Source organism: Barbatula barbatula, assembly GCF_947034865.1.
Source record: "Barbatula barbatula genome assembly, chromosome: 3".
In the NCBI taxonomy this organism is placed as follows: Eukaryota; Metazoa; Chordata; class Actinopteri; order Cypriniformes; family Nemacheilidae; genus Barbatula; species Barbatula barbatula.
Window position 1 is genome coordinate 20,385,142 of NC_136764.1, and position 27,859 is coordinate 20,413,000.

Genomic DNA, 27,859 nt, shown 5'->3' on the forward strand with positions numbered 1-27,859 from the left:
CAGGTTTTCTGTAAAAGACAACATTTATTTTGATCACGTCATCAGATGAACTGCAACCTGCTCACATTTATAGTTTTACACATTGAAAACACACAAAACCATGAATAACGAATGTACAGATTTCAAGAATATCTAGTCATTGTTGTAGTATATAAATATTTGGTACAAAATATCACAAGATAGAAAGCAAAGTAGTACATGGACGTCATCTACTCTCCCAAGCCACTGGTACAAAGCACTGTTCATTAAACCAAGTTTTTACAGCATGAATAACCACCTTTTTTTTGTACAGCATATCAGTGACAGAGAAATCAGAATTCTGCTCCTAAAACACAAATATTTACCAACTCAAGCACTGTGCACATTTAAGAAACAGGTTCTCCTTTCCCCCTCCTTTCCAAAGAGGTGAATGCAATCTCATACTCATTTTGTGGTTTGAGGAGAGGACGCAATCATGGCGAAATGATTTACTTTAGGCTTTCCTCATACCTCAATACAACACTGTTGTGGTTAGGCTATCAGACAGCCGAGGAATAAATCAACTGAGCTTTTATAGTTTTTGATGGTCTCTATTAAAAGAAGGTTGTCGGAGGTGAAAATTAAACCTTAAAACTGTTGATTAATTTACAGTTTTCCTCCTCCAGTTTACAGACTGCATCACAAATGCTATGTATAGGTGTTCAAATAGACCTCAGTCTATTCTGTCTTTAAATGCATTACATTTGATCTCAAGATTCTGCGGGATGAAATGCGAGAAAATAAAACCGTTTCAAAAAACACTTACGCAACTAATTGTATGGAATGTTAGTTTTGCAGCATACCATTAAGGGAATGTGTGAATATGCGGCTCTCATGAGAAGGTAATACTAAATCGTTCCGACACCAACAAAACGTGTGCCAGAAATCAAGCAAAACACATTTAGGTCCAATGACATCGCAGATAATTGTAAGCTTCTGGCATTTCTTTTTCATGTGGATGATGAAAATCAGTGCCAACCATGAAACATTCTCTGACCCATTTTCTACATGGTCTTCAAACAATCTCTCGTCATTCTGAGTACAGGACAACGCATCCTTTCTTGAGTGCGTAAGTAGATTAGTAAAATTATACGAATGTATAATAATAAGGGTTTCAGAATTCCCTTCCAGTTATTAGCCAACTCCTGTGATCTTGAACTTTATGATTCTGAGCTGCACGGCCGCCACGCTTCACATTGAGGTCTGATGATGAGCTCACAGGCTGAAGTTCGGCCTTTGTTTTATTACTTTCAAAAATTAAATCCTGGCCTTGAAGTTTTATCCATGCCCGCTGAAGTTCACATTTTAAGTGTTCGAGTCTGATGAACTGTCCTCTTTGCAGCAGTGTCTGATAAGCAGTTCTGTGACAGATTGTAGGCTTTTCAGAAGAACGCTTCAGTGACGGTTACAGATGCGAACACAGAGTGCAGACATCTCGAGAACAATCTAGGATTATGCCGGAAGATGTCATCGTGTTCTGATGAGTGCAAGAGAGCATGCGAGCACTCTGCGTACATATATGTCCCACCCAAAACATTTAAAGTTCTGCTTTTACGCATCTGAAAAATGCACAGATAATCAGGACAGAGAAACCGACCGCCTGATTGTAGAATGAAGAAAAGGATAAAAGGGCACTTTGTAAAAGAAATTAGACTGCCTGTTACAAGCAGATCGGCAAGTGAGTTGCGCTCTGTGTGACGCCACATGTCCGTTAGGAGTCCCAGTCGCTGTCCTCCCCACCGTACATGTCTGCTAGCTTCCTAAATCGTGGCCCCCACTCGCTGAGGTAATTGTAGTCCTGCTTCCCCTCGGAGGATACGGACCCCAGAGAGCTCAGCGACTCCGCCACCGACCCGTTACCTTCATACGCGTAGGTGGCCAAAGAGTCATAAGGGGGCGCGGTAGGGTTGCCGTCGTTTTCCTGCACGCGCTGGTTGATGAATTCCCGCACGTCTGCGTTGTCTCGAGACGGAACGAGGGTCCTGCGGAGCGGGGGTGGGGGGTATAGCGACTCGGACGGCAGGATGTCCCGCCTCAGTTTGCTGTCCTCCATCACTTCCGGGTGGCGAAGCGCTCCGATGTCGAAAGCCTGGGTGTCTTCCTCGCCGCCGCCCTCGTCGTTGTAGCTGACCACGTTGTCTCTCACGTCCTCCTTGGAGATGATCAAGGGCTCCTTCTTCTTTTGACGTTTCAGCGCGGCAAATAGCACCACGACCACTAAGGAATGAGAGAAACATAAAATGTGAATGGCAGGCATAATTGCAATACAAGGAAAGTCTACCCAAAAATGAAAATTCTGTCATCATTTACTTATTATTTATAATAATTTTTGGTTGAACACAAAGACAGATATTTGGAATTCCGGGACAAGTAGAAGATGCCAAAGAACTGTTTGCCTTCCTGAATTCTTCAAGATAGCTCATTTTGTTCAACAGAAAACAATAATTTTCCCTACTTTGGTGGTCAATGATGTCCCACAAATGTCAGTTGCTAACATTTTTCCAAATATCATTCTCTGTGCTCATCACAACAAAGACATTTACACAGAATTGGAACACTTAGAGGGTGAGTAAATGAGGACAGAATTGTCATTTTTGGATGGAGTATCCCTTCAACTATGAAGTGTCCGATCTTTCATTGAATCTTCATAAAAGTGGCCATGATTTGCCTAGAAACAATGCAACACAACCCTCATCTCAACATTCTTACGAGGTGCCGACACGAGTGTTGTTATGAAGTATTGAAGGAGTCTCCATATATGCCTGCACACTTGTTTACAGCTTCTCCTTCACTCTCCAGTCCGGCTCACCCATTACTGAAGGTAATTGAAGTAAAAAAATAACATTGCAGTCTGAAAAAACCCAGACTTCTGACTGACAGTGTGTGTGTGAATGCTAAAGAAATATTTAGTATTGCTTGGTTGCTTTTATCATTGATCTTTCACTGCAGCGGAGGTCTATACATGATGAATGCTTCAACACTGTAGCTGACATCTGTTGTTACATGCAACTCACATGTGAGATCTGCCTTATGTTCCTCAACAGCTTTCCCAACTTGAACAACATCATGCTCAAGAAACTCAGCCCTCTTTTTTTAACACGGAGGGAGAAAGAAAGAAAGAAAGGATTCTAATTCAATTAATCAATTACATGAGCAGTTTACTTATATAAATAGACACGTGTTTTGACTAAATTTAGCCTTGAAGTCAAACACATGATTGTTTTTGGTTAAATGAAACCAAGACTGAATCAATTTACATTTAATTGAAATCCATCCCTTGTTTTTCAATATCCTGATTACACAACTCAGAACTGAGCTTTATCGGTTCAGCCATCTGATCATGTCAGACATACTTTTTTATTTCCTTTTTTTTCTGAATTGCAAATCATTTTACATGCAGATCAGGCACTTGCACTTCAGACCACTGGAATCGCAATTAATCAAATGGTAGAGCAGACAAAAGCGCTAACTGACAGGAAGACAGGTGGGAAAATGAAAGCTTTCGCTAACAAAGGCTTTGAAAGATGAACGGTCAGACTCACAGTCAGACAGACAGATGGCGGCAGCGGGGATCAGATAGATAGATGGGGAGCGAGAAGTGATCTGATTGTTAAAATCACAAGAGGAGAAAGGTGAAGGTAGAACTTACACAGCAGTATAAGGATGCAGAGGAGGATGGCCACCAGCGCCCCCGTGCTGAGTCCCGCGGTGCTGGTCAGAGCCTCGGCATTACACATCTCCATGTTGCCGTCTCGATCGCACGTGCACACACGAATCGTGAGCGTGCCGGTGCTGCTCTGGATGGGAAGTTCACCGTCTGAAATCACTACGTGCACTAGATGGGTGCTTTTGAGCATTCGGGCAAATCCGCTCCGTCGTGTTAAGATCCCAGCTGTGTTATCTGTAAAGAGTTAAATCCTTGGATTATAATTGATCATTTAATCAAATTTCATGATGAGTGTAGTTTGCTGTGTTGAGGTGTGTCAGGTTGTTGCAATACAAGATTGAAAATGTGCATCTTTCTTCTGTTAAACACAGAAGATATTTTGAAGAATGTGGAAAAACAAACAGTTCTGGGGCACTTTTGACTGTTTTGGCCAAGAACTGTTTGGTTACAAGCATTCTTCTAAATATCGTTCTATGTGTTCATCAGAACAAAGACATTTATGAAGATTTGGAAGAACTTGAGGGTGAGCAAATGCTTACAGAATTTTTATTTTTGGGTGAACTGTGCCGGTGCCCTGTATATGTTCATCTTTTTGTGACAGGTCTGTTCAGTTAACATTAATTTAAATATCAATTAAACCTCAAACTTTGCCAATTCCACAACAAGAAATATTATAGATCTGTTATTTGAAATATTTCATTTGGTACATTTCGTTCAAAATATTGTGAAACCAGTATTGTATATTGTATTGTATCTTGAGATTGGATAAAATTTGTCTAGTGCAACATAGGGATGGGTACCGAGAACCGCTACATAATTGGGTCGATACCAGAGTTTCGATAAGCTTCATGACATCTCTGAATATTGTCCGAATGGCCGAAGTTTGCTCGACGTTTGTGTGATATCCAAGGCCATATGATTTGCATGTTTATGAGTGAAAGAGCATGGTTGCACTTGTGGAGCTTTCAGCGTCTGCGTTTCACATCGAGGAAGCTTACGTCAAACAACCCTTTGCGGCAACCCGTCAAGCACGTTATAAAATAGTTTTTAATAATTCGCCCATGGAGTATATTTACTTTAGTAAATTGAAGTAAATGTGCTAGTAGAATTATTATGTTATGTAAAGTGAATATGTTGAATTACATAACGATGTGCTCCTATGAACATGCTAAGTGCCGTAAGTGGTATGTTAAGGAACACACACGCGTTTTGTTATGTGGCATTTTTCAGTTCTAAACTGCAGTTCTAAAGCTCAGCTGTAATAAAGAAACTTAAAATGTTTAACATCTTTTCACATCATGTCTTTTTGCATCAAATCATACAGCATAGGATCGATAACAGTATTGATAAATACCGGTCTCGATAAGCAGTATCAATATCGATATCGATAAAATCTTAGCGATACCCATCCCTGCTGCAACATGACTCAATATTTTTTTGGTCCATGTCCCCCATAAAGACGATTTAAATGCGTGTACTGTATCCTCTAAAGCATCATTTTCTCAACAATGAATACCCTTGTATTATGTTTTGTGCAAAGAACACAACACTCAACTGTGATTTAACAGGGAGCGAACAAAGGGAGGCAATGGAGCTGGCTGTTGAGAAGATCAAGACAACCTTAGTCTGACCTAAAGTTTTGACAACTGATCTGGTCAGAATACAAACAGTTGGAGAGGAGTCAGTGTGTTTTATAGAGTCCTCCTAACTGATTGGTCTGTGATGTCATGAGGAGAGATGGTTAGCTTGTTGGAAGGCCAGGCAATTTGAGAGGGCACTCACCTCCATTATCTCGCACTGAGAAGTTTGCTCGCACTAAGCTCTCCGGCGCCAAGTTGAAAAAGAACCGATGTCCACCCGCTGGGTCATCTCGATCCACTGCACTTATTGTTTGGATTTTCTGTGACAGAGAGGACAAACTAATTTTTAACAAAGCAAATGTTACATTTAACATTTGGGCCATTCTGGATACGCAGTACATGTTGCCAGCTGTATAAACTCACAATGTTACTGTGGAAACAGATTAGCTTGTTTTCACAATTAAGTAAATACAATGGTGATTTTTAAAGAATGGTTAAGTGAATTTTAAATTATTTCAATAAAGTCACGTCTGCAGGTGCCCATGCACAGCAGGGATGATAACTATAAAGGTAGTTAGTTAGAGCTTTCTTGCCCACCAATGTGGAAATAGCTTCTCATAAGACAAAAAACACAATTTATACATATACACATTACATCACTTAAAAAGACAAGACAGAAATCAATGCAACTGGTGTAAAATTCAGGTAATGTTTTACTGATGGGTATTTGCGTGGATATTTTCCACATATGTAATACTGTATACTGAAATAACTGTTTAAAAGGCCCTTTGAGTTGATTTCCAAAAGCTTTTATGACCCTGCTCAAGGCTTTGTTAACATTACTCACAAACAATAGAGCGCCTGTAGATTATTTCTGATAACAATCAAAAGTTGGCTAAACTTGGCTAAAATTTTATGAAATCGTTTATTTAATACAATTATTATACGGTAAAATAATAATATGAAGTAATATTAACATAAATTAAATTAAATTTAAAATTTAAAATTTAAAATTAAAGTTATGTTATTACGCACTAGCCAAACACAAACCAGATGTTAACTGGGGTCAGGTGGGCGCGTACGATGAAACTTTCTATAGTTACCGTTTCCTTTAACGGACAGAAGACTTATTCTTCCTCTAAGAAGTCGACAACCTTTAACATTTTATTTCTATACTATCAAGCATCGTGTTTAACTTCCCTCTGTTGTGTAAATAATGTAGTATTGTTGAATTGAGTGTCGGAAATTGATCCAAGCTGATATATGAAAGTCTGGTACAACATTTTACATACAGACTTCTTCAAATTACAATGCAGTCAAGGTACAGAGCTCGAATGATACCGCATAACAGGAAAACAAAGTCATCCTTCAGACCTTACACTTGTTTACATACAAACACTAAGCATATTTAGTGTGAGGAAAGATGTTAGCTGAGTGATCGAGGCTCACGCTTATCTCTAGTTGTCACCAAGGGCAATTTTAGGTTAAATGCATCTCTCAAGGGTGCACTGGCAACATGCTGTGACAGAAATGCAATCATCCATTGTGTGCTTCGTGTTTTTCAGGCTCAGAGACTGGCCAGATTTCTTGTGTTACTGGCTGCCTCCCTTACCTTTGGGCTTTACAGCAGTCTGTTAGAGTACTGTATACAAAATGGCAATTTATGTTTTTTAAATATAATATTGGACCTCATTGGACCAATTTATTGATATGAATTATTGCCTATTTCATTCATTTATTCAGAAAGCCCCTGTTCGTTTTACAATCTCTCTAGTGTGCCCACTAACCAAACCATGCCACATGCCAGTTTAGACCATTTTCTGGCCGCTGAGGTGGGCGGGTCAGCGAGGTGGGTAGTGACAGTGAATGGAGGAGAGGTGGACAGTTATTATGAAGTGCCTGTGATATGTGACAGGCCCTGTCATCCACCATGACACATAATCTCATCAAGCCTGACAGAAAAAGCCTCTGCCGTCTAATCCATGAAGGAGAAATACTCATCACTGATCTCTATCTCACTCCGGAGGTGTGACTTTTCTAGAGGTCACACGCTGTTTAACACACGCCCCTGCTTTAAATCGACACATCCATCCTCCGGTCATACGGGAGCGGTGGACTTATTTCCTTCACTTATCTGACATCGAAACTGACAACGTGGCAGATAAAATTGGTAACGTACACTAAAACCACTCTTTACCTGACCGGCTTTGGCGTTTTCACAGACGAAGGTCTCGTAGAATGACGCAAGCTTGGGGGGGTTATCATTGACGTCCAGTACACGGATGTACACAGGCACTCGGCTGCTCTGCTGAGGATCATCTACAGTACGTGGAACAACAAAAAAGCATGTTGATGAAAAGATGTGGCAGGAGATTTGAGTCTGTCTGGGACACTGGTGATTCATATTACTGGAGGAAAGTGGATTTCTAATTTAAACAAGTAAACTAATACATCTAGTCAATATAAACTGTCATGGTCAATGAAAATGTGAAAATAGGGCCGGAAAGATTTAATGAGGAATGACTTGAGCATTCTAAATAAACTGCGACCGCATTTGGAGTTGAAGTGTATATGCACAATGACTGGCAGTGTAGTGTCTAAAACTTACTGAACTCGGTTGCGATCACAGAGATGTTGTGCCAGGGAAATTCCTCTCTGTCTAGAGTCTTTTTCAGGAATATAGATCCATTCCCAGCAAAGATGCCGAAAATCCAATCCACATCAGTGTGGCGATCAATAGTATACCTGCAAATCACATCTTACAGTCAATAATTCTGTGAAAATCAGAGTTTGAATGTGTTTACAAATGTTATCAGTGTTTGAAGTAGGGGCCAGGGGAACAGGTTTGTTCTGTTTTATTGAATTAGAAATAGATGGGTTTAGACTGATGGCCTTGTTTCTTTTTTTGTTTATCCGTCTTTAAACTAGTGACCTAAATTGTTTTTCTGTCAGAAAATAATAAACACGCCCAAAATTGCCAAATTTTTCGAAGTGTTGTGAATGTTTTTTGATTTGATACGGTTCATACACTTTAAGCTGCAATTTGCCTCTATATGTTTGCAGGTTATTTGACGTACTCATATTTACAGATGTTCTTACCTTTACTTCAAGTTTAAAATTGAGTAGATTTTTTCATTTTGTGTGAAATCTTTATAATTATTTAATTACAACTATTATTATTATTACAGTTGTAAATCAAAGTTTTTTTATGCACAGGCTCAATAGGTTATTTTTAACCAAAATACCTCCACGGAAAACTGTAGATACATCTAGATGTATTGTGGTAATCCCAGTCCAGTGTCTGTTGAATGTCAACAAAATCAAACTTAAGGAGTGACAAAGTCATCCAAAGCAATGTGAAAGACTGACAGCTCGAAAACTATGATAAAAATCCATGTAATCACATAAAAAACAATAGTTGAACGTTTCACGTATACATTCCTCCGTGTATACACTGGACGCAACGTATGGCAACCCGCTTGTTCTTAATGGGTTCAAAGTTTTAAATGATAATGGGTTGTAATGTATTTCTAACGTCTTTTGTCGCATCGTGTCCGGTGTAGACACAGCGTTATATTGGTTAAAAGTGAATATGAGCTTGTTTTCTTCGCAGTATTTGAGGTCTGAAAAATACAGAGCATATTTTCTGTTATTTTGACCTGTTTCTCCAGTTTTCATTTAGTCGTTCACAGAATGAAACTAAAATGCTAATTCTACTTAAACACACACCTATAAATAGATTAAAAAAACGTTTTGAAATGGTCTCTGTAGTTTGAATCGGATGCTATAAACAGTCACACTACAAAGAGAACACATTGTTTTTGGTAAAGGTAGTAGGTAGTGCATGATTTCACAAACGCTTTTAAGGCGAGGTTATTCAATCTGCTAAAAAACAACCAAATCAGCCTCCGCTCCTTTTATACAGCATAAACGTGTCATTTCAGATGATGACAACAGAACGAATTGAAAAGAGCTCTGACACAGTCATCCCTTAACACAAATAATCCATTCACAAAGCTGATGCTTGAACCGGTCCTGATGCACATCAGAGCTATAACTGCATGAGATCCCCTGCCTGGAGCTCCCACATGCCCGCTTCCCATTTGTTCTTATTTCACCAGAAGCTCACAATATTGCTCTTTCAAATGCAATAAATCAGTGGGATTGTTCAATTTCCTAATTAGCCTCCTGATGTTGAGAGCGACAGCGTAACCCGCGCTGCTGATGTCCCTGATAATTACCAGCCCTGAAGTCCTGTTCACCGCTGCGGAGGGCTTTTTAATTGCGCTTCCTTTCCATGTTCTTATTTACTGTGCTCTCCGGAGGGAAAAACATCTATTTATTGCCCTCCACGTCAGCTTTATCATTAGGGCGCTTCGGACAGTGATAATATCCTCATTTATTCTCATAACCGAGTTTATTAGAATTATCTTATAAACAGTCGGAGATTGAAGGGCCTTTTGAATTAAATGTGAATTAAATAAGCGCGCTCTGAGGAATCGGTCCGGGTAGGCCAGTGTCGCCATAGCACTGATTAATCTGGGGTTTGCGGGTATCAGAAGGTCATTGGATGAAACGGACAGATGCTCAAGGGGTTTTCAAGATACGGTAAAAACAACTTGTCGATCTATACACATGCAAAGAGATGATGTTAATGCGAGGTACTTACTTGACCGGGCTGCGCTGTATGTCAGGGTCCACGGCACTGACGGACCCTATGGCGGTTCCCACATTTGTGTCCTCCTTCACCTTAAATATATAACTGGATTTTTCAAATTGAGGGGGCTCATCCACATCTTCAACGCTGATCCTGACTGTGGCCATGTCTTTATCGTTCAGACTCAGAAAGCGGGGGTCCGGATGCGTGTTTTGCACCTGGATCTGAAGCGTGTACGACTTTTTCTTCTCATAGTCAAGAGGCTGTGACACAAACACAACGATAAACAACCGACTCGCTAACTGTTATTTATTTGAAAATCACCTGATATCGTTTACCTTCTTTACAGTAAGTATGCCTTCTTGGGTCTTTGTGTCAGTGATGATGTCAAACGCGTCCAGGCCATCTCCACCAACCACCGTGTAGTCCATCTCCGCATTTCTGCCAACGTCGGCATCTACAGCTCGGATAATGCCGACTGGCTTTCCCTCTTTAGTGAGCTCTGGAACGGTGAACTGAAATATACCTAATAAAATACAATTGCAAAACATTAGGGACTATGCTCCTGTCACATATCTCTGAGACGTAAATTAACATTAACAGTGAAGTGTCAGATCATTTTGTTGCTGCATCAGATCACATCATATAACATTTCGGCCAATTAAAATCCTTTCAATGCTTACTTCGTATTGTTGTTGCCTCAACGTCTATATTTGATATATTGTATAATAGAATTGTATCATCTTTGTTTCTTTGAGCTTTGAAGAAATGTCTGATTTGTTACTTGCTGAGGTGTGTATTGAAATACTATCATTAAATCTGAAATATGGAATAAACGCCATGTGCACCAGTTTGCTGAAGTTTACACACTCAAATGACTTCCTTACAAGTTAATGCACATGCTTACTTTTCGTAAAACGAGGAGGGTTATCGTTGACATCCGTTAAGCTAATGTTGACCGTTGTGGTGCCTGTTAAGCCCCCCTTCTGGCCGGCCATGTCCTTGGCTTCGATCACCACCTGGTAGTGTTCCCTCTGCTCTCTGTCCATGTCGGAAGGCCCCAGAGCTGTCCGGATTATGCCTGAGGGAAAGACGGTTTATATTTATTGTCGTATTTTTCACTCTCATTCAGCCCGGTTCCATACGCTGAGAGGTAGACGGCGGCGGCAGAATACAGCAGCTGAGTCCTTTTTGTGTTTGTATAGTGCAGAACAAATTGCATACGTGTATTCAGACCGACATTTTGCCGCAGAGATTATTAAAGACATCAGCTGCTGATTGAGAGATCGCTGCAGGTTCCCAGGAAACAAGACTTTGGATTATTGAGACCGGTGTTTTACAAGCTAAACCAATTTGATCTCAAGCACTTTTAGAGTAACAGAGGACCTTCCAGGAGAAAGCGGCCCTTTGGCATATCAAGTTATTTTCATTGCAAGAAAAATGTATCTTACCACGCATGATTTACAAATGTACAGTAAACAATACATTTTAACATTTAATTTCAACTCTGACTGTTGTTAACAAAAGGACAATTCATATTTAAGTTACCATAGAATCAAAATGGACCCGATTTGCCATCTTTGCTTATTCAAAATAGTCTTTTGCATCTTTTTACACTCTGAAATTGAAATCGCCTTGGACAATAGTTAAGTGGCTATTAAGGCATTATTTGAGCAAACTTACATTCAGGTTACTTCAGTTTGGTATGGCAGTGACATGTATCCATTTGACACATTTATCCAAAGTGACTTACAGTGCATTCACAATACACACTTTTTTTATATGTCTGTTCTTTGGAGAACAGACCCACAATCCTTGTGATGGTAGCTCCATGCTTTACCAATTGAGCTACAGGAACACCCAAGTATAAAATGGTCACTTTCATGACCCAATCAAATGCCTACATTGTCTTATTGTATTGCAGGCTTCATGTTGACTCTAAATATGAATTCTGATGTCTGAGAGAGATAAGTCCAGTAATTTATATGGAACATGATCTCGGCCCTGCTGTTTCTTTGAATGGCACGGATGCTCTCAGATTAACCCCGCCTTAATGAATATCCCTTTTTTAGGTTTTAGGATTTTATGATCTCTGGTGTGACATGTACATCATCGTTCCTATTTCATCTGGGCAAAAGCATATCAGTGTTAAGCTGGATACTAATCTGCCATGGGAGCTTTTGTGTTTCAATTTCTCTTTTGTTTAAACAAAGACCTCCGCGGGAAATGTTCCAGGACACACATTAGTGATGATTAAACTCGCCGGGCGAATTTACTCGGCTGAACGGTGGAGCCGCAGAGCAACCCTTGCCCAAAATGAAATTATATACAAACACACACGCACACTCTCTCACTGTCTATATTGCCATCTCTGAGAAGACTGATTATGATATAACAGCTCAATGTGGACTGACCTGTATTTGGCTCTACTGAGAAGTATGGGTGACCCTGGCTGATGCTGTAGGTGAGCTTTGCACTGACGCCATACAATTCGTCATCTGCATCCTGGGCGGTGACTTGAGTTACATATGTGCCTAAAACACAAAACAAAAAATTCCAAACGAATAAGAAATGTGTTTTACTTCATATAAAGCTACTATACATATATATAAGATGCACTATGGCCACTTTTAATTTACAATAACATTTATGCATTTGGCAGACGCTTTTATCCAAAGCGACTTACATTGCATTATCCTATACATTTATACATAGGTATGTGCAATCCCCTGGGATCAAACACACAACCTTGCGTTGAAAACGCAATGCTCTTACCACTGAGCTCAAGGAAAGCTGTAAAAATATTCTATCATCATTTATTTTGTGGAACACAAAATAAGTTATTTTGAGAAATGTTCTCTTTTGAGAAATGAGTTTTTTATCCATACAATGGTAGCCAATGGGGGCTATGTTGTTTGTTTACCATTGTTCTTCAAAATATCTTCTTTTGTGTTCTTAGGTTTGGAATACATTAGAGTACGTGAAATTATGAGAGAACTTTAATTTTCGGGTGAACTATGCCTTTAATGCTTTAGTCCCTACTCAAAACTTTTGCATGGGAAAGCATTCACTTCACAGTTAAGATCTTTTTGATCCTTAAACATAGAAAATACCAAATATTGTGTAAGTTACAACATGTTTGATTTATTTGTGATTTATGTTTGCTTACACAACTTTAAACGGATGTTTTCCAAGCTGACAGAACTTACCGATGTGTGACCTCTCAGGCACAGACGCTGTATAAACCTCCTTGTCAAACTTGGGCTCATTGTCATTGATGTCGTGTATTTTTACAATAAACTCTGTCTCCGGCTCTAGGGGAAGGCCGTTCTTCTTGCTGACAGCCTGAGCTCGGAGTCTGTAGAATGCTTTCTCCTCCCTATCGAGTTTCCTGGTAGCATGCAGATCTCCTGAGTTGGCATCTATCACGAAGATCGTCCCCGCACCTTCACCCGCGAGAACGTACATCACCGTGCCATCTCCTTTATCCACATCTGATTGAAGCTGTTGAGAGGAAGCGATTCAAGCATTTCATCAGCACCTCCGCTCATTCATCCGTTGATAAGGCTCATGAATATGTATTGCATTTGATATTCTGGCTGTATTCAATATCTGTTGATTTTGAAGGAATGAAACAATATTGAAATTCTACGGGGGGAGTATCAAAAGACAGGTACTCCATAGTAAATATGTGAAAATGAGTCCTTGTGGAATTGAATTTTGATGGCATATCAGATGAAAGTACAACAGGATGAATGTGCAATCAAGGTGAATGCACACCTATTACCAACACTGACACTTCTGTAGCATGATATTCGGGAGGTAAATCCTACTTGTTTACCTTTAGTCTCCGAAAGGTGTGCGGTTGAAACACACTTAAGAGTTTTGAAATCATTCCCTTCACCTTTATAAAAAAGGTGGGATTGATTGATAGGAACATCACCTTTCAGAGGTCTGATTTGATTAACTTTTGCAATGACATCTGATTGAGAATTGAATGAGTTATTTGATCCTTCTTTCCACTTGAATGAGCAGCTTTGTTCCAGTAAAATAGGGTGGTAAAATACAAAAGACTATTCAAACACAATAACTCCATTGCTCTTGGTGACTTTGCCAGTGAACGTTTTAGAAACGGCTGATTCTACTTCGCTTTCTCTGGTACATGATCTAGACACGAACTGTTGAAAACAACGAGACCTTTATAAATTCTGCGCTTACGACATCCCTCATGAATAATACACCGGATGGTGACCCTTTGTAAAGCTTTATTATGAGATAGACGGTTCTGAGTCTAAATTCTGATTGAATGAGCTCCATTCAAAGCCTTATTAAAATGCCAAAAAAACGCACACCCTATGACCGCACATTCTACTGTGTATTAATGCATCTATGCTATTACAGTTGTTTTATTGCTTGGCAACCATACACGCATTTGATCAAACACACTATCATATTATATGCTGTCTGTTATTGTTTTGCAATTATAACAACAGGCCTCAATGCACAAAATGATTATATCACACTGACAGGGACAGTTAACCCCAAGATAAAAATGTTGTCACTACGTATTTACCATCACGTTGTTTAAAACTTGTATGACTCTTGTAGACATTGTATTTTAGTAATGCATTACAGAATGTTCAGAAATAAATATGATTTTTATAAGAAATGTCTTAAAGACGTTTAGAAATCAAATAGAAATGATGTAGAAATAGATGTTGTTTTGTTTCCATAAAGTTGAAGTCAATGGGGTTCAGTGTTGTTCGGTTATCCAACATTCTTCAAAATATCTTCTTTTGCGTTCTGCAGAAGGAAGTCATAGAGGTTCGGAAAGACATGATAGTGAGTAAATTATGAAATACTTTTTTTGGGATGAACTGTCCCTTGAAGGAACTCTTTTTAAGTAGGGTTATAGTGATTTTATCACAGTAGTTAAATGTCACATTAACTCTCACAGTGTATATATAATCCACACTCTCAAAGTGTGGATTATATATACAATGCAAGAGATAATTTGACCTTTTTTAACACTGGGTATAAAATCACTATACTACATAGAATCATATGGCAGATTATTTTCGAACAGGGGTATTCAAAATCTTCAAGTTACAATTCGTTACATTTATATAGCGCTTTTCTGGGTACTCAAAGCACTTTACGTGGAAGGCGGGAATCTCCTCAACCACTACAGCCTCTACCTGGATGAAGGTACCATCTCTGATCCCGCTAGAAAGTCCATGACATCACAATGTGCATTCAATGTTAATCAGCATCATATTTAAAGGCAAGCATACAAATTGTGATTGAAATCATGTCAGTTTTCCTGTAGTTAAAACTTTAAGGGCTAACTTAATATAATGTCATGCCCTTATTGCTGTCTGTTCAGTGTGATCAGTGTGGACACACCCTCGCTGAGGAAGTAATAATGTAGGCTATGCATTAGCATCAATAAACACTGAAATAAACAGAAATGGTAAACACAATCTAGAATGAAAAAAATACCCACTTAAATGTTTTTTCTTTATGTGTTTAGTGTATTGTAGCAGAGCATCTGGAGCCAGAGTGTGAACTTGTGCTCTCATCAACAGTGCTGAGGTGTAATCTGTTATTCTAATCTTTGATCCTCTGCACACCTCTGAGCTTCAGCTGCTCTGTGATGGACCAGGGAGGTCAGATTTCATTCTGTTTCTTATCTTAAATCCAGCCAGCTCTACGCTGGAGATTCCTTCATGTGCCATACCTGTACTTTTGATCATTCTCTGTTTAATAACTTCAGAGACAGAATCAAAAGTGATGAAACCAAATCACATTTGCTCCTCCAACTTTGATCGGACCTACATCAAAACTTGGAATCGAAACATGATCCCCTTACCTTGCCGATGTACAGATAGTCCGATCCTGTGTATTCCTCCTGTAGAAAAAACTGATTCCACATCCAGCCTCGTCTGGACCGTCTGAGCGTCTCTGTGCCTTTGTGTTTCCCCACCTCAATTTCTTTGTATTTTCTTCGAACCGGTCCCCTTGAAAGAGAAATTGCATCCACGCAGAGGTGCGCGCACGCCCACAGAAGAACCACTGTCCAAGTCCTCATCTTTCCTGCTCTTAGGGTGTCTTACAAGTGATGATGATCCTATCTTCCAAAGTTAAGCACCCTCATAGTTCGTTCTGCAGCCACAGGCCGTACCTGAAAGAAAATTGAGAAACAATCACTTGCTGGCTGACGATTCAGAGTCCTGCTAGAAATCCCCCCCCCCCCCAATTAAAGGCAACCTGAGCTTCTGTATCATCTGCCAAGCATTCCCTTATTAAACGTATCTCTGAAACACACTCAATAAAATAGCAGTTCGGCAAAAAACAGTGGCTGAGGCTCTGATATCTATATAATTGGCGTTCCGCATTTACCAGGTCTAAAACGAGAGGCCATTCAAAGCGGCGAGCTGCACTTAAGCGATAAAAGGCAGAAAAGCTTTTTTTGCGCATCCAGCCATTAACCCCAGTGTCCTAAAATACAGCGAAGCAGGCCAATGGCGGAGCTCTCGCAAATCTGAAATCAATTAATCAATACGCATGCTCTCTAAATGCCCCACTTTAAAGATCTAAACACTTGCAGCGCTATCGAGTTCAGCTGCCCTATAAACATAAAGCAGGGGGAGGGTTGCGGTGATGCGTGCTGGGTTTTATCAGCATGCATGGTCACAATAGCCCGCTGGATCTCAACTGACCTGCTGGAACGCCAGTCTGAGAGACAAAAGCATCCTACCACCCCATAATAATCAGCAATCAACACGTTTCCTGTTTTCGCTCTGCATCCGAACGCTCGCCCTTACTGCCTCTCACACTTTATCAAGCAGATTGCCAATGTGACTGCATAGAGTGAAGAGGAGATGCAGGCCTCTATATGAATAGCAGTTTATTACCTCGGTGTTCGGGTTGCAATATTGCTCGTGACATCGGCGCACTGCCTCTGCCTCGCTGTAAAAATGCAGCGGGCCAACATGGCCCTTCATCCGGGGGATGGTTGGCGATTCAGATGGAAATGCACAATTGTGATGCCGAATTGACTTTCATACTTTCACGTATGACTGAAATGGTCCTGCTATTCCCCTAATAGAGCTTTCCATTAGCTCCATTATGCTCTGCTTTATGAATTGGCCTGATTGAATTAGGTTACAATAGATACCGGGGAATATTGATTTGCTGTCAAACTCAATGAGCTAGAAATGATCACAGGAGCTCTATGTATGCATAAATATGAGAGTGGTTTGGCTCTACCTGAGTATTTCAGTACAAATGGGATGACACAGACCCTCTCATGTCCAACAAATGTAGTTTATTCGTGCTGGTCTTTAATAAATTTCAGCCAACCTAAACTCAAAGAGCAGGCGCCTGAAGCACATTAGTCAAACCCAGGCAGCCATTTTGCTCAGTTCTGTGACCTGGTAAATCCCTTGACACAGTCCTGCCGGGGGAACTCAGCTGGATCTAAAGCAGTTTTGTTACACGGTGTGTCAGGGTGAACAGACACTGTTTCCGCCAACAAAATGTCTGCTCGTTCATTTACAAGTCCATCCTGCTGCGAGAGAGATGGATAGTGAAGGATGGAAATTTCCCCGCTGTCCTTAAACACAAGCACAAACCTTTGAGAGCTCAATGGGATGCTGCGGTTTCACACAGCACTTCATTTAACAGGCCCATTGTTGTGTCATTTTGATACATGCAAAGCCACACCGTGGTCACTTTAAGAGCCTATTAGAAATTGACAGTGAACTTCAGAAGTCTGTTACATAATCTGGATGTACAGTCATTCTGAAATTCTGAATATAACGTTTCATGTAAAATGACTTAGAAATATTTACGGTCCTGTATTATTTTTAAGTGTACTGTAAGTCAGTAGTCAAAAAGACAACAACTTTGTGGAATTTATGCTTATCAAAAGGCTTTCTGCCATTCAACCAAAAGGGAAATACAAAATATCCAAATATTCTAGTAAATATTAAACAATATTTACTTCATACATTTGAATGCATTAGTTAACATAAACTTGAGCATTATTTTATAGAATTTATTAGCCTTAATGTTGGTAGTTGACACCATCCTATTGTGGGAGAGCAAAAGAACTGTTAATACTATATAATGTAATATTAATATTGATAATATAAAATAGCATATATAGTGTTATTTTTCTAAATGTTTGCTATGTCACACCGTAGGACTGACACGTGTGGTTTATTTGTCAACAAGCCAAATACGGTTGTTCGTTGTATGTTGATTTAAATGTATTCATAAATGTTGCAATTAACATGAACTAAGATTAATAAATGCTGTAGAAATATTGTTAATTGTTACTTCATGTTAACTATTGTAGTTAACCAACTGTACTGGTATATTTAAAGTATTTATGTTAATTAATGTGCATTGTCCCATATAAATAAATACAATTATTAAAAAAATGATATAACAGATTTACGTGCAATTTTTTATTAACTTTTTCATGTTTCAATTACTGCGACGCAAAAGTAATTAAGTCGTCAGGTGCCTGTCATAAACAACACTGATATCCAATACACAGACAAAACAAATTAACCTCTGAGGCATCTGAATTGTATCTGGCTGAATGTTATCTGCTGTTATTTTCAGATCAGGCAATTTACCGTGCAATCTGACCTTGAGACATCAGTTGTCCTATTTTTTTATTTATTAATTTTTTTTGCTTCAAAGACACAGTCTCCTCCGATGCCCTAGGGACCGTGAGGGGAAGGGTGGGGGCCGGGTATGGGACTGACAGGTAAGAATAGGAAGACTACCGACACCTGTGGCGGTCGCAGGGAGAGAGGGGGGAGAGGGAGGCGGGGCCCCGAGCGCGGCCCTCACTGTAAGCTCTGCCACGCTGCAGACAGCCACAGCAGCCCTGATAAGTCCCACAGGGGCAATTAGGACTGAGAGAAGCAGAATGTCAGCCACAGGCAGCAAGGAGGGAGGCGACAGGTAACAAGTCTTGCTGCGGGAACACAGACCAACAGAGCAGAGAGACACAGATCTAGCTAATGCCACACACTGTCTCCAGGCTCACTATTATAATGAATAAGGCACCGGACCACTAGCCATTAACTAGAAAGAGTCGACTCCAAAGCTCTTAAATAGGTCATTCTTGTTTGCATAGCCATCCTACGCGATATAACGTCTCATGATAGCGATAGCATAAATGTTTGATCTCCGCTTCGGGATACATCACATCTGAACGAAAACGCTAAGAGAAAAATCTCAAGCTAGTTTTCATCCCGCTCAAGCAAATGGTAGGAGACATGTGCCATGTTTGATTGCGGCTCCCTTCCTACCGCCAAGCAACAGTGCGCGAGAGGTAAAAGTCGAGATCAGGTGAACACAAATTCAGTCAGTGCGATACACTTAAACACATCCAAGCTTCTCTTCGGTCCATTCAGTGCACTTGCCAGCCGGGCAGCATATCCGTGTCATTCCCCAGGGCATAGCGGGTAATCGATATTTATTGATCTGTCTGTTCGGGGGAAAAGAGCTGTCTAGACAGCTGGGTTTTCGAATGCTAAGGTATCACTTATCCCGCAACGGTCTTGCTTGGCTGTAAGTGAAGATTGATTTATTCATTTTAGACATAAGTTTTCCCCATATCTGACCTAGCCTACATTTGCCAGTGCTATTTTTACGCTTTGCTTGGGTTTACATAAAACAACAAGTTTGTCTGGCAGCGACAGGACTATGATTCAAAATCAGAGGACAGCGGATGCTGTGTTTTTTTGTAGACAGAATTGGAGCGTGAAATGGCAGATAATATTGTTGTATTTTTTTGTTAGGACACAAGGTGGGTCGGGTCAAAGGAGTCCACATTTTCGACCTCGACATTAATGAACTGCTGTAAATTTGTGATTGGTAAATAACTTGCATTGGTTGTGTGCTAAACAAGTATTCTAAGTGGTGCATTTAGATTGCATATGCTAAAGAGTTAGTAGATATTTTGAAGAATGGTGGTCACCAAACCACGGCAGTACCCATTGACTTGAATTGGTTTTTTGTCCAAACATCAGAAGTCAATGGGTACCGCCATTGTTCAGTTATCAACATTCTTCAAAGTGTCTCCTCTTGAAGTGACAAGAGGGTAAGTAAATGATGACAGAATTAAACTTCTTCAGTGAACTATCCCCCTACTAAACTAAAAAAGAAATAAAAAGAATATGAAACAGTATAGTACAGAATAGCTTCGGTTGCTACAGCGTGTGTAACATAATTTAAAATTAATTAAATGTATTTATATATTTAAGATGGCATATACAGTAGTTACAGTAAGATGATGCACTGGCTTGCTCACTGAGGGAATGCTGACATTACCTGAAACAACTAATAAATTAATGTGCTAAATGACTGTAGGTAGTTTTTGCTTCTTGTTTTAGTTAGCTCAGTGGGGATTATTATGTTACAAAACAAGGTTCTAAAATAAATTGCCATTTCCGTAAAGCTGATTTGCAACAATATTCATTATTAAAAGTAGGGGTGTGACAAAAGACTTCCCCCACGAGATGAGACACAAGATCTGGTTCACGTGAACAAGACAAGATTTTTACACTATTACTAAATACTGAATCCTCAATGATGGAATATATTAGAGATGCACTGAAATGAAAATTCCTGGCCGAAGCCAAATAAAAATGAAACACTTGAAACACCGAATACCGAACATGGCTTTTCACATTTCTTCTATTTATTTAGCCATATTTTTTCACTATTGCATAAACTGAATGGTCAAGGTGCTTTTATATTTTGTCTTGCTTTTCAATATAATTTAATTTAAAATTGAGCAGAACAAGTAGGCTAAATTAAAACAAAATATTTAGCCCCCTCTCCCTTCTTGAGTATGACCGCTGAAAGAATGTACTGTACTCTGTACCACTATAAAAAAACACTTCGTTAAAAATTGTCATTTAATATTATAAGATAAAAATATAAATAAACGAAAACTGTTGGATTATTATAGGCTACACTGCAAAATGATTTAAAGAAAAAAACATCCATACAAGCAATTCTGACTGAAATCCATTTCAGTTCATGTCTTTCCTCCAAAAAGAGTGTGGGGGCATCTTTAATACTATTTTCACCATCACACTCCATCATGTGATATCACAAGCTTTTCACCTCAACAATAAATCTGGTCACAGTTTAATCTCTCGAGCTCTAATTGCATGATATCATGGCACGTCAAACCCCTAGCGATTTTGAGATGAAACTAAATTGGATAAACTCACTTTGTTTACACCGTCATATTCCTTTGTTTTTTAATTCCTCTGGCAAACTGACCTAAATGGTCCTAATTGTGCTACATAAAAAATAAAATACTATTCATTATAGTTCAAGTCAAGTTTTTTCAGTCAATAGAATTGAATCCATGACTCAATTGTTCAAGGTATAAATTAACATACTCTAGGCATGTGATTGGATTTTTGTTGGTACTTAGCCTATAAAGTTACCACACCATAAGAGACTCAATCCTCAACCACAGCCCTCCAACACACAAGTGTTCCCGACCCTCCACCATAATCTTCTCAGCAACATGTGCGCCCTAATCTCAACAGTAGGTGATAATGGACACAAATGTTGGAGTTCTTTTTTTTCCTCAATGGGTCGGCCATGTGCACACCAACACAATTAGTGTCAGGGAGTGCTGCCCATACCAGATGGGTCCGCTTAATTACGTAACGAGAGAGGCCATAATGTGATCTGGAAGCAATGTTGTGCCACTGACTCAGAATCTGCTTTTCCTGCTCGGCCACGATAATGGCAAATGCGTGTGGTTTTGCCCCACAAATTGCCTGGAGCGGAACGTACTGTGTGGTGAATTAAAGCAATTTAGCCAAACCTGCTAAAATCAAATGTCCCTCAAATCCCCATTTAGCCACCCGCCAATCACTTGCTCATGCGGGGGACCCGAGCGTGTCGCGGGCTGCAGCCTGCCTTTCCTTTGTCAATTCATGCAGACTGTTCAAACAGATAGCGCCAAACACCTGTTAACCTTTGTGTCGCTGTGGCATTGGCGTTTACAGTGGTGCTGGAAAGGTTCCCCTGTAATCCCATAACATCATAGTGGGGTGTTTGTTTAGGGCTCCCCTCGTGAACGCCGCGAGAAGCCGTGGGAACTGCGGTTTTTACGGCCTGGGTGTATAGAGCTCGGCGGGAGCCCGCAAGACAGCAGTCTCCCTCCAACATTGTGATTCAACTCTGGAATGCAGCCCCCATTGCAATGCAAATGTCCCTGCGGCTCGTCTTTTTGCGAGCGCGCGTTTACGCGAGTGCTTGTTTACTTGTCACTTCGGCGACTGACAAACACCCAAATCACAAACACCGTGTTAATAGAGTTTGCCAGTGCTGTCAACGTCAAACAGACCGTTTCTCGGATCATAGTTGATATTTATTGTGTGTTCTTCTATCCCGAAGGCCCTTTTACAGCTTGACAAAACCATTAACTCATCCGCAGATTCACAACATCTTGAAAGTATGGCAGCTTGCTTCGCGCTCCAGGCAGCCGTGTGGTAGTTTAACCCCAGACTACGTATCAATTTATGGCCGGGATGTACGTGAAGGTATCTAAATGAAATAGTTCCTGACCGAGTCGTAATTTATTGTGTTTCTGATGCCTCTAACCCTGGGTTTGTAGGAGACAGGAGTTTTACAATCAAGGAAACAATGCTTCCATTTCCAAAGGTCACACCATGTTATCTTGATTGCAATCACAACATAGTCTGACATTTGATTCTGCATCTGAGTTGGTATTATTGTTTAGGCCCCAAGCGAGAAAGAAAGAAAAAAATATATCAACTGAAATAATCAATAATGACATTTATTGACATTAACAACCGCAGCAATAAAAATTGCTCTGTAACCCCCCCAAAAAAACGTGCGAGCAGCAACTGGAAAGTCTCTGAATTAAAAGTCAGCTTTTATGTTCAAGGCGAGCGGGAGCAAAGGTTAAAGGATGTTGATTAAAACTAATTTATATTCTCTTTGCCTGAAACCACCATCGGCCCCGTATCTGTCAGGTTATTAGTCAGTGCTCTTCTTTTACAATAGACATTGCTCTATTCTTTCCACAGCAGGCCTTTCCTCAATTACCAAAAAACACATGAGCCATACCGTAAATTTGAACAGGACACCTTTTTTCTTGCCCTTTCGTGCTTGGGGCTCAATGTGACCACATTCCAACTCCTCACTCTAGCAGGTAATAACTATTTGCTTTTGCGCCGTGTTTCTGCTATGATAGTTTGTCTTCTCAAGGCCAAATATATCCGTCATGCAGTTTGCCTTTGCAGCAGAATGTGACAATATCCACCAGTCTAGGTTCGAAACTGCAATTGCTCATCAGAATGGACATTTTAGGTGCTCGAGATACCACACATCTAGAGTGATTGTGAAAATTTGAGCGATTTTTGGTCTCGATTTGAACTGGCTCGTGTAAGAAGAGAAAGCAATCAATTGATAGAACCATGACAACCGTGAGGCACTATTAGCCTATTTTTGTGCCTGAAAGTGGAATACACAATTGGACGCTGCCTGTGCAAAAAGCACATATTTGACAACAGCTCTGGTGAGTAATTAGGTGCAGCCAGATATCGTGGACAACATTTTAAGTTCTAAAGGGGGGAAGGTCCTTAGATATGCAAATCTATACTCTATTACAAGAGGCTACGCTAAAGGATACATCACCACACAGTAGTGTTTAATGTGCTTTATCTCAAATACCAACCAACAGATAATTAGCCACACACGATTTCCATGCACATCGTCACTTTCCTTCCAAACCTCGGATGTCAAAGTTTGAATTAAAAAAACACAGTAATTTTTAAACAACTAAATAATGTGTTGTCCAGGTGGATGCTATACATCGGTGGTGGTTGAGGAGATTCCCCCCTTCAATGTTAAGCGCTTTGAGTGCTCAGAAAAGCTATAAAAATGTAATGAATTATTGTTAAAGCTAACAAGCACATTTTATTACTTTTTTATTGGATAGGTATTTGCAAAACCCAGTGACAAACATAATAATAATAGTGATTTATGGCGATAGATAAATAACACAAAATATGGAGATACAAGGTTTCAGAAAAACAGCAGGGAAATGCTACTTTGTGTCAAAAAATTAATCCACACATCACATGCGTACATGAGTGGAGAGCTCAGCTTCAACGTGTACCAGCCACATCGCATCACATCAACCGAGACGGCCGAGCTAAGTTACTCATTCTTAAGCCACGAATCAAAAGTCACTTCAAACGTGCATGAAGAACTTTGAGGAGAAATTTTGATTAAAGGTCATGGGCTAATAATACTGATGTGTTGTGCAAGCATTCGTCTCAACATTAACCTGGAAGACACAAGCCAACGTATCCACAAACGTTTGATTGTTTTAAACGTTGCCCCACCCTTTGGTGAACCGTACACCGCTGGAGAGTTTGAGTGAAGTTGACTTAAATTGCCGGGGTAACTGTGATTAAAAGCTAAAGCTGGGGAAGTCGCAGGTCACATGCAAAGCAGTCATGCGCTCACTGAATTAATCATCTTACATAAACGCAGCCACGGCAGGACTTCTTCAACATTAGGTCATCAGCAGTCTCGCTTCACACAGCGCGCTCACAAAAAAATCTAGCCATCCTTATTTATTCCAAAGCACCAGCCCGAATGGCAGAAATATTCATTGTGAATTTCCAATTCCGTTTCAAGTTTGTTTTTCATCATCAATGCTATTTTTCCCCTCCAAATTCTCTCACACCCTCTGTGATCTGCCCTGTCATCTTGTGTACTGACTGATGTGAGGAGTATGCTATGGAGGACGCACCGAGCTTTCATATATCAAGGCCATTTTTGATAGGGACAATGCGGATGAAAGAAAACAACAGCACCCCTCTGTTGGATGCAAACTTTTTACCACAGACGGAGACAGAGAACATATTTCCCTTTGTATGGCCGTTTAAAGATTCACGTAGGACGTACAAACCCCGCCCCAAACATTGCAAATTAGTAAACAGCGAGAAAACACAAACTGACCAGGAAATAAAAAACAGATAGCAGGCAAGGAATGGGTAAAGAAAATCCATCACATTGTATTCGGCTACGGTATAAACTCAGTTCTATTGATTTTTAAAGTGTTCTAACATCAGAACAGCAAATTAGGTTTAAAGTCGTGTATTTTGTTGGGGAGTTTTCACTATCTGAAAAAGCACTTGATTTTGGGGATATATTTATGAGGCTTTCCATAAATGGGGTAAAAACACAAGTGAGGTTCATAAATCACTCTTGGGTGAAATTAATCACATTCATGTGCTAATCAATGTTATCCTGCTTCATCTCCTGCGAGCAAACACGGCGAAATGTGGCCCATTGTCATCTGTCAGGTGACAGATAGCTCTGATCTAATTATCATACAAAGCCAACTAAAACATTTGCATACAAGCAAGACACTCAAACTATTAAAAACTGTCACAGTGTGAAACGTATGATGGAGACAAAAGAAACAAATGTCTGTATTTCCTTAAAGATCGTATTTTGAATATGTTTCAAACTTGGTATGACATTGTCATTTATGTTTCTTTTTAGTTTATTGATAAAAACTCAGACAGGCTTGCAGCTACAAAAAATGCTCTCGATCAAAAGCAACAAAAGGCATTTCACAATCAAAAAGGAACTTTATTCTCCCTCCAAATGTGAGGTGGCTTGTTCCGAGGGAATTTCAGTAAGGTCATTTGGTTTATCTGTGCAGCAACAAAGTATAGCCTAACATGCATTCTAACCATTTGACTATTAGCTTACTCAACATTTTCACATTTAGATACAGAAATGTTTGTGTGAAATGTATTTTTAGAAACTCTTTTTTGAAAACTGGGTTCTCTTAATAACCAACAATATTTGTATTATTTTTAAATTGGTTGGTCGTGCAGTGATGGATTTTAGGCCAGATGTAGGCCTGTTAGATATGATTATTTCTGATGATGATTATTATTGATGATATTGTAAAGTCAGACAAACAATTATTTGTAATGAGAAAGTATCCTAAAAGGACCGTCAATAAGGTGTTCTTAACTTCAAGGATATCTTGAATCCTAAGACTATTGAATAGTGCTGTTATACACTTTGTATTAGATAACAATTAGTTAATGCGTTAGCTAACATTAACTGGTAGTGTTTTGGCGTTTGTTCATCTTTGCTAATATCGTTCATGTTAGTTCATGATGCATTAACTAATGTTAACAGCTACAATGTTTAATTTAAAAATATGATTGGTAAATGCTGAAATGAACATGAACTATGACGAACAAATGCAGTAGAAGTATAGTGATCATTGTTAGTTCATGTTAGCTAATGCATGAACAAATGTTAACAAATATAACTTTATTGCAAAGTTTCACTGACTTTACAATATCATCAATAATAATCATATCTAACAGGCCTACATCTGGCCTAAAATCCATCCCTGCACAACCAACCAACGCAAAAGCAACACCAAAAGATCATTTATATATATATGAAATGACTGAGATCTATTACAGTGTGCCAAATCCAGTAATTCACAGGATTTAAACTGCATTACTGGAGAGACTGTGAAAATGAAATATGATCTTTTCTTGGCCTACTATATAAACGCATTATATTAATACAAAATAATATATTAATTGCATACAGGACCATTCTATTAAACCCCACATACACACACACACAAACGAAAAATGAATGCATCTAGAAATCCACAGGTGACAGAAATGATGACCCCACACATGTAGAGCCATAACCTGTTCACAACAGCGTCGTGTACGAAAGTTATCGTCGTATAGTTTTAAGAGGGCTGACATTAAAACACGTACAGGGTTCAACAAAGCAACACTGAGCCTCGGTCGCATATTGGTAGTCTCTAAACTGACTGCCACAGATAAACAATATAGACAAAAACAGATGTTGTTTGTGTATGTAGAAAGGCATTGATCGGTGTTATCACCTCGGATTTGAAATGCGAACTGTATGCGCATTCATTATATTCCGTTCAGTTAACGGATGGACAGCGGACAGATACAGCAGTTTATAGTAAACTGGAGTAACACAAACTTTCTTAAAACAATACTTTTACATGATTGTGTTACATTAGGAATGAATTCATAACCAATAACAGTAACGAAAACATCAATGTCGACTGGAGGCCCGTCTGTTTGGTTTATCATTACGACCTTTGTCAAACTAAAGCCAACAGTGGCAATACATCTTTAACATGTCAAAACAATATTTTCGGCAAACACTGCAAACACTTTTCTTCTGCTATTGTAAACATTCACATTGTGTTGCTTCGTAGTTTCAAAAGTATTCGGGTTAACCCTGACAGCATCCATCTACGCGCATCCTCGAAAGTCCTCTTACGCGCACGGGTCAAACGCCGCATACATATTTAATGCTATCTGCTCATCTTAACGCACGAATAGGCCACTTAAATCCATTTCACTTAACTTACCTCAGTGCTGACGGGGAGATGGGTAGTCCTGCTTTTGATGCGTATTCGCTGAGTGCAATGAAGAGACTGTACTATAGTCCTCTCGTCCTCTCTCTCTAGCTCCGTCTCTCTCCTCCCCTGCGCCGCGCGCAGCATCAGCGCTCTCCGAAGGGGACAAGGGCGCTGATTGGCTGTCACTCGCAGCGCGAGGACTGAGAGGGATCGCGAACATCACCCGATTGGCAAAGTTGTTTGAAAATTAAGCCTGCGTTTATAATATCGTCGAGATTAACTTTCTACTTATTTCACTTTTATTACCAATCTATTTAGCTGCAGGGAGGAACCGATTGCAGAACGATTAAGGTCCTTTAAAAATATTATTCAAATATTACATTTATTTCTTTTTCTGGTTAAGCCCCTGACTTTTATGCTTTTTTTATGCTGGTAATGTGTTG

The 27,859-nt window shown here is 39.7% G+C and overlaps 1 protein-coding gene across 1 annotated transcript; it reads right to left on the minus strand.

Moving 5' to 3' along the window:
- cdh6 (cadherin 6) lies at positions 1 to 27,535 on the minus strand. Its single transcript, XM_079452672.1, has 12 exons — positions 27,426 to 27,535; positions 15,795 to 16,106; positions 13,132 to 13,426; positions 12,337 to 12,456; positions 10,830 to 11,003; positions 10,261 to 10,448; positions 9,935 to 10,185; positions 7,874 to 8,010; positions 7,463 to 7,584; positions 5,468 to 5,585; positions 3,668 to 3,919; positions 1 to 2,235 (listed from the first exon to the last, which is right to left on the minus strand). Exons 2-12 carry the CDS (start codon positions 16,011 to 16,013, stop codon positions 1,730 to 1,732), a joined length of 2,382 nt encoding a protein of 793 aa, XP_079308798.1. The 5' UTR covers positions 16,014 to 16,106; positions 27,426 to 27,535; the 3' UTR covers positions 1 to 1,729.
- Positions 27,536 to 27,859: the final 324 nt, after the last annotated feature.

Excerpts from the sequence above, each read along its gene's own strand:
- cdh6 (XM_079452672.1), bottom strand. The coding sequence starts at position 16,013 with ATGAGGACTTGGACAGTGGTTCTTCTGTGGGCGTGCGCGCACCTCTGC. Across the intron at positions 13,427-15,794 it reads ACTATCTGTACATCGGCAAG|CTTCAATCAGATGTGGATAA; the intron begins GTAAGGGGATCA and ends TCCTCTCAACAG. Across the intron at positions 3,920-5,467 it reads CTCAGTGCGAGATAATGGAG|ATAACACAGCTGGGATCTTA; the intron begins GTGAGTGCCCTC and ends AACTCTTTACAG.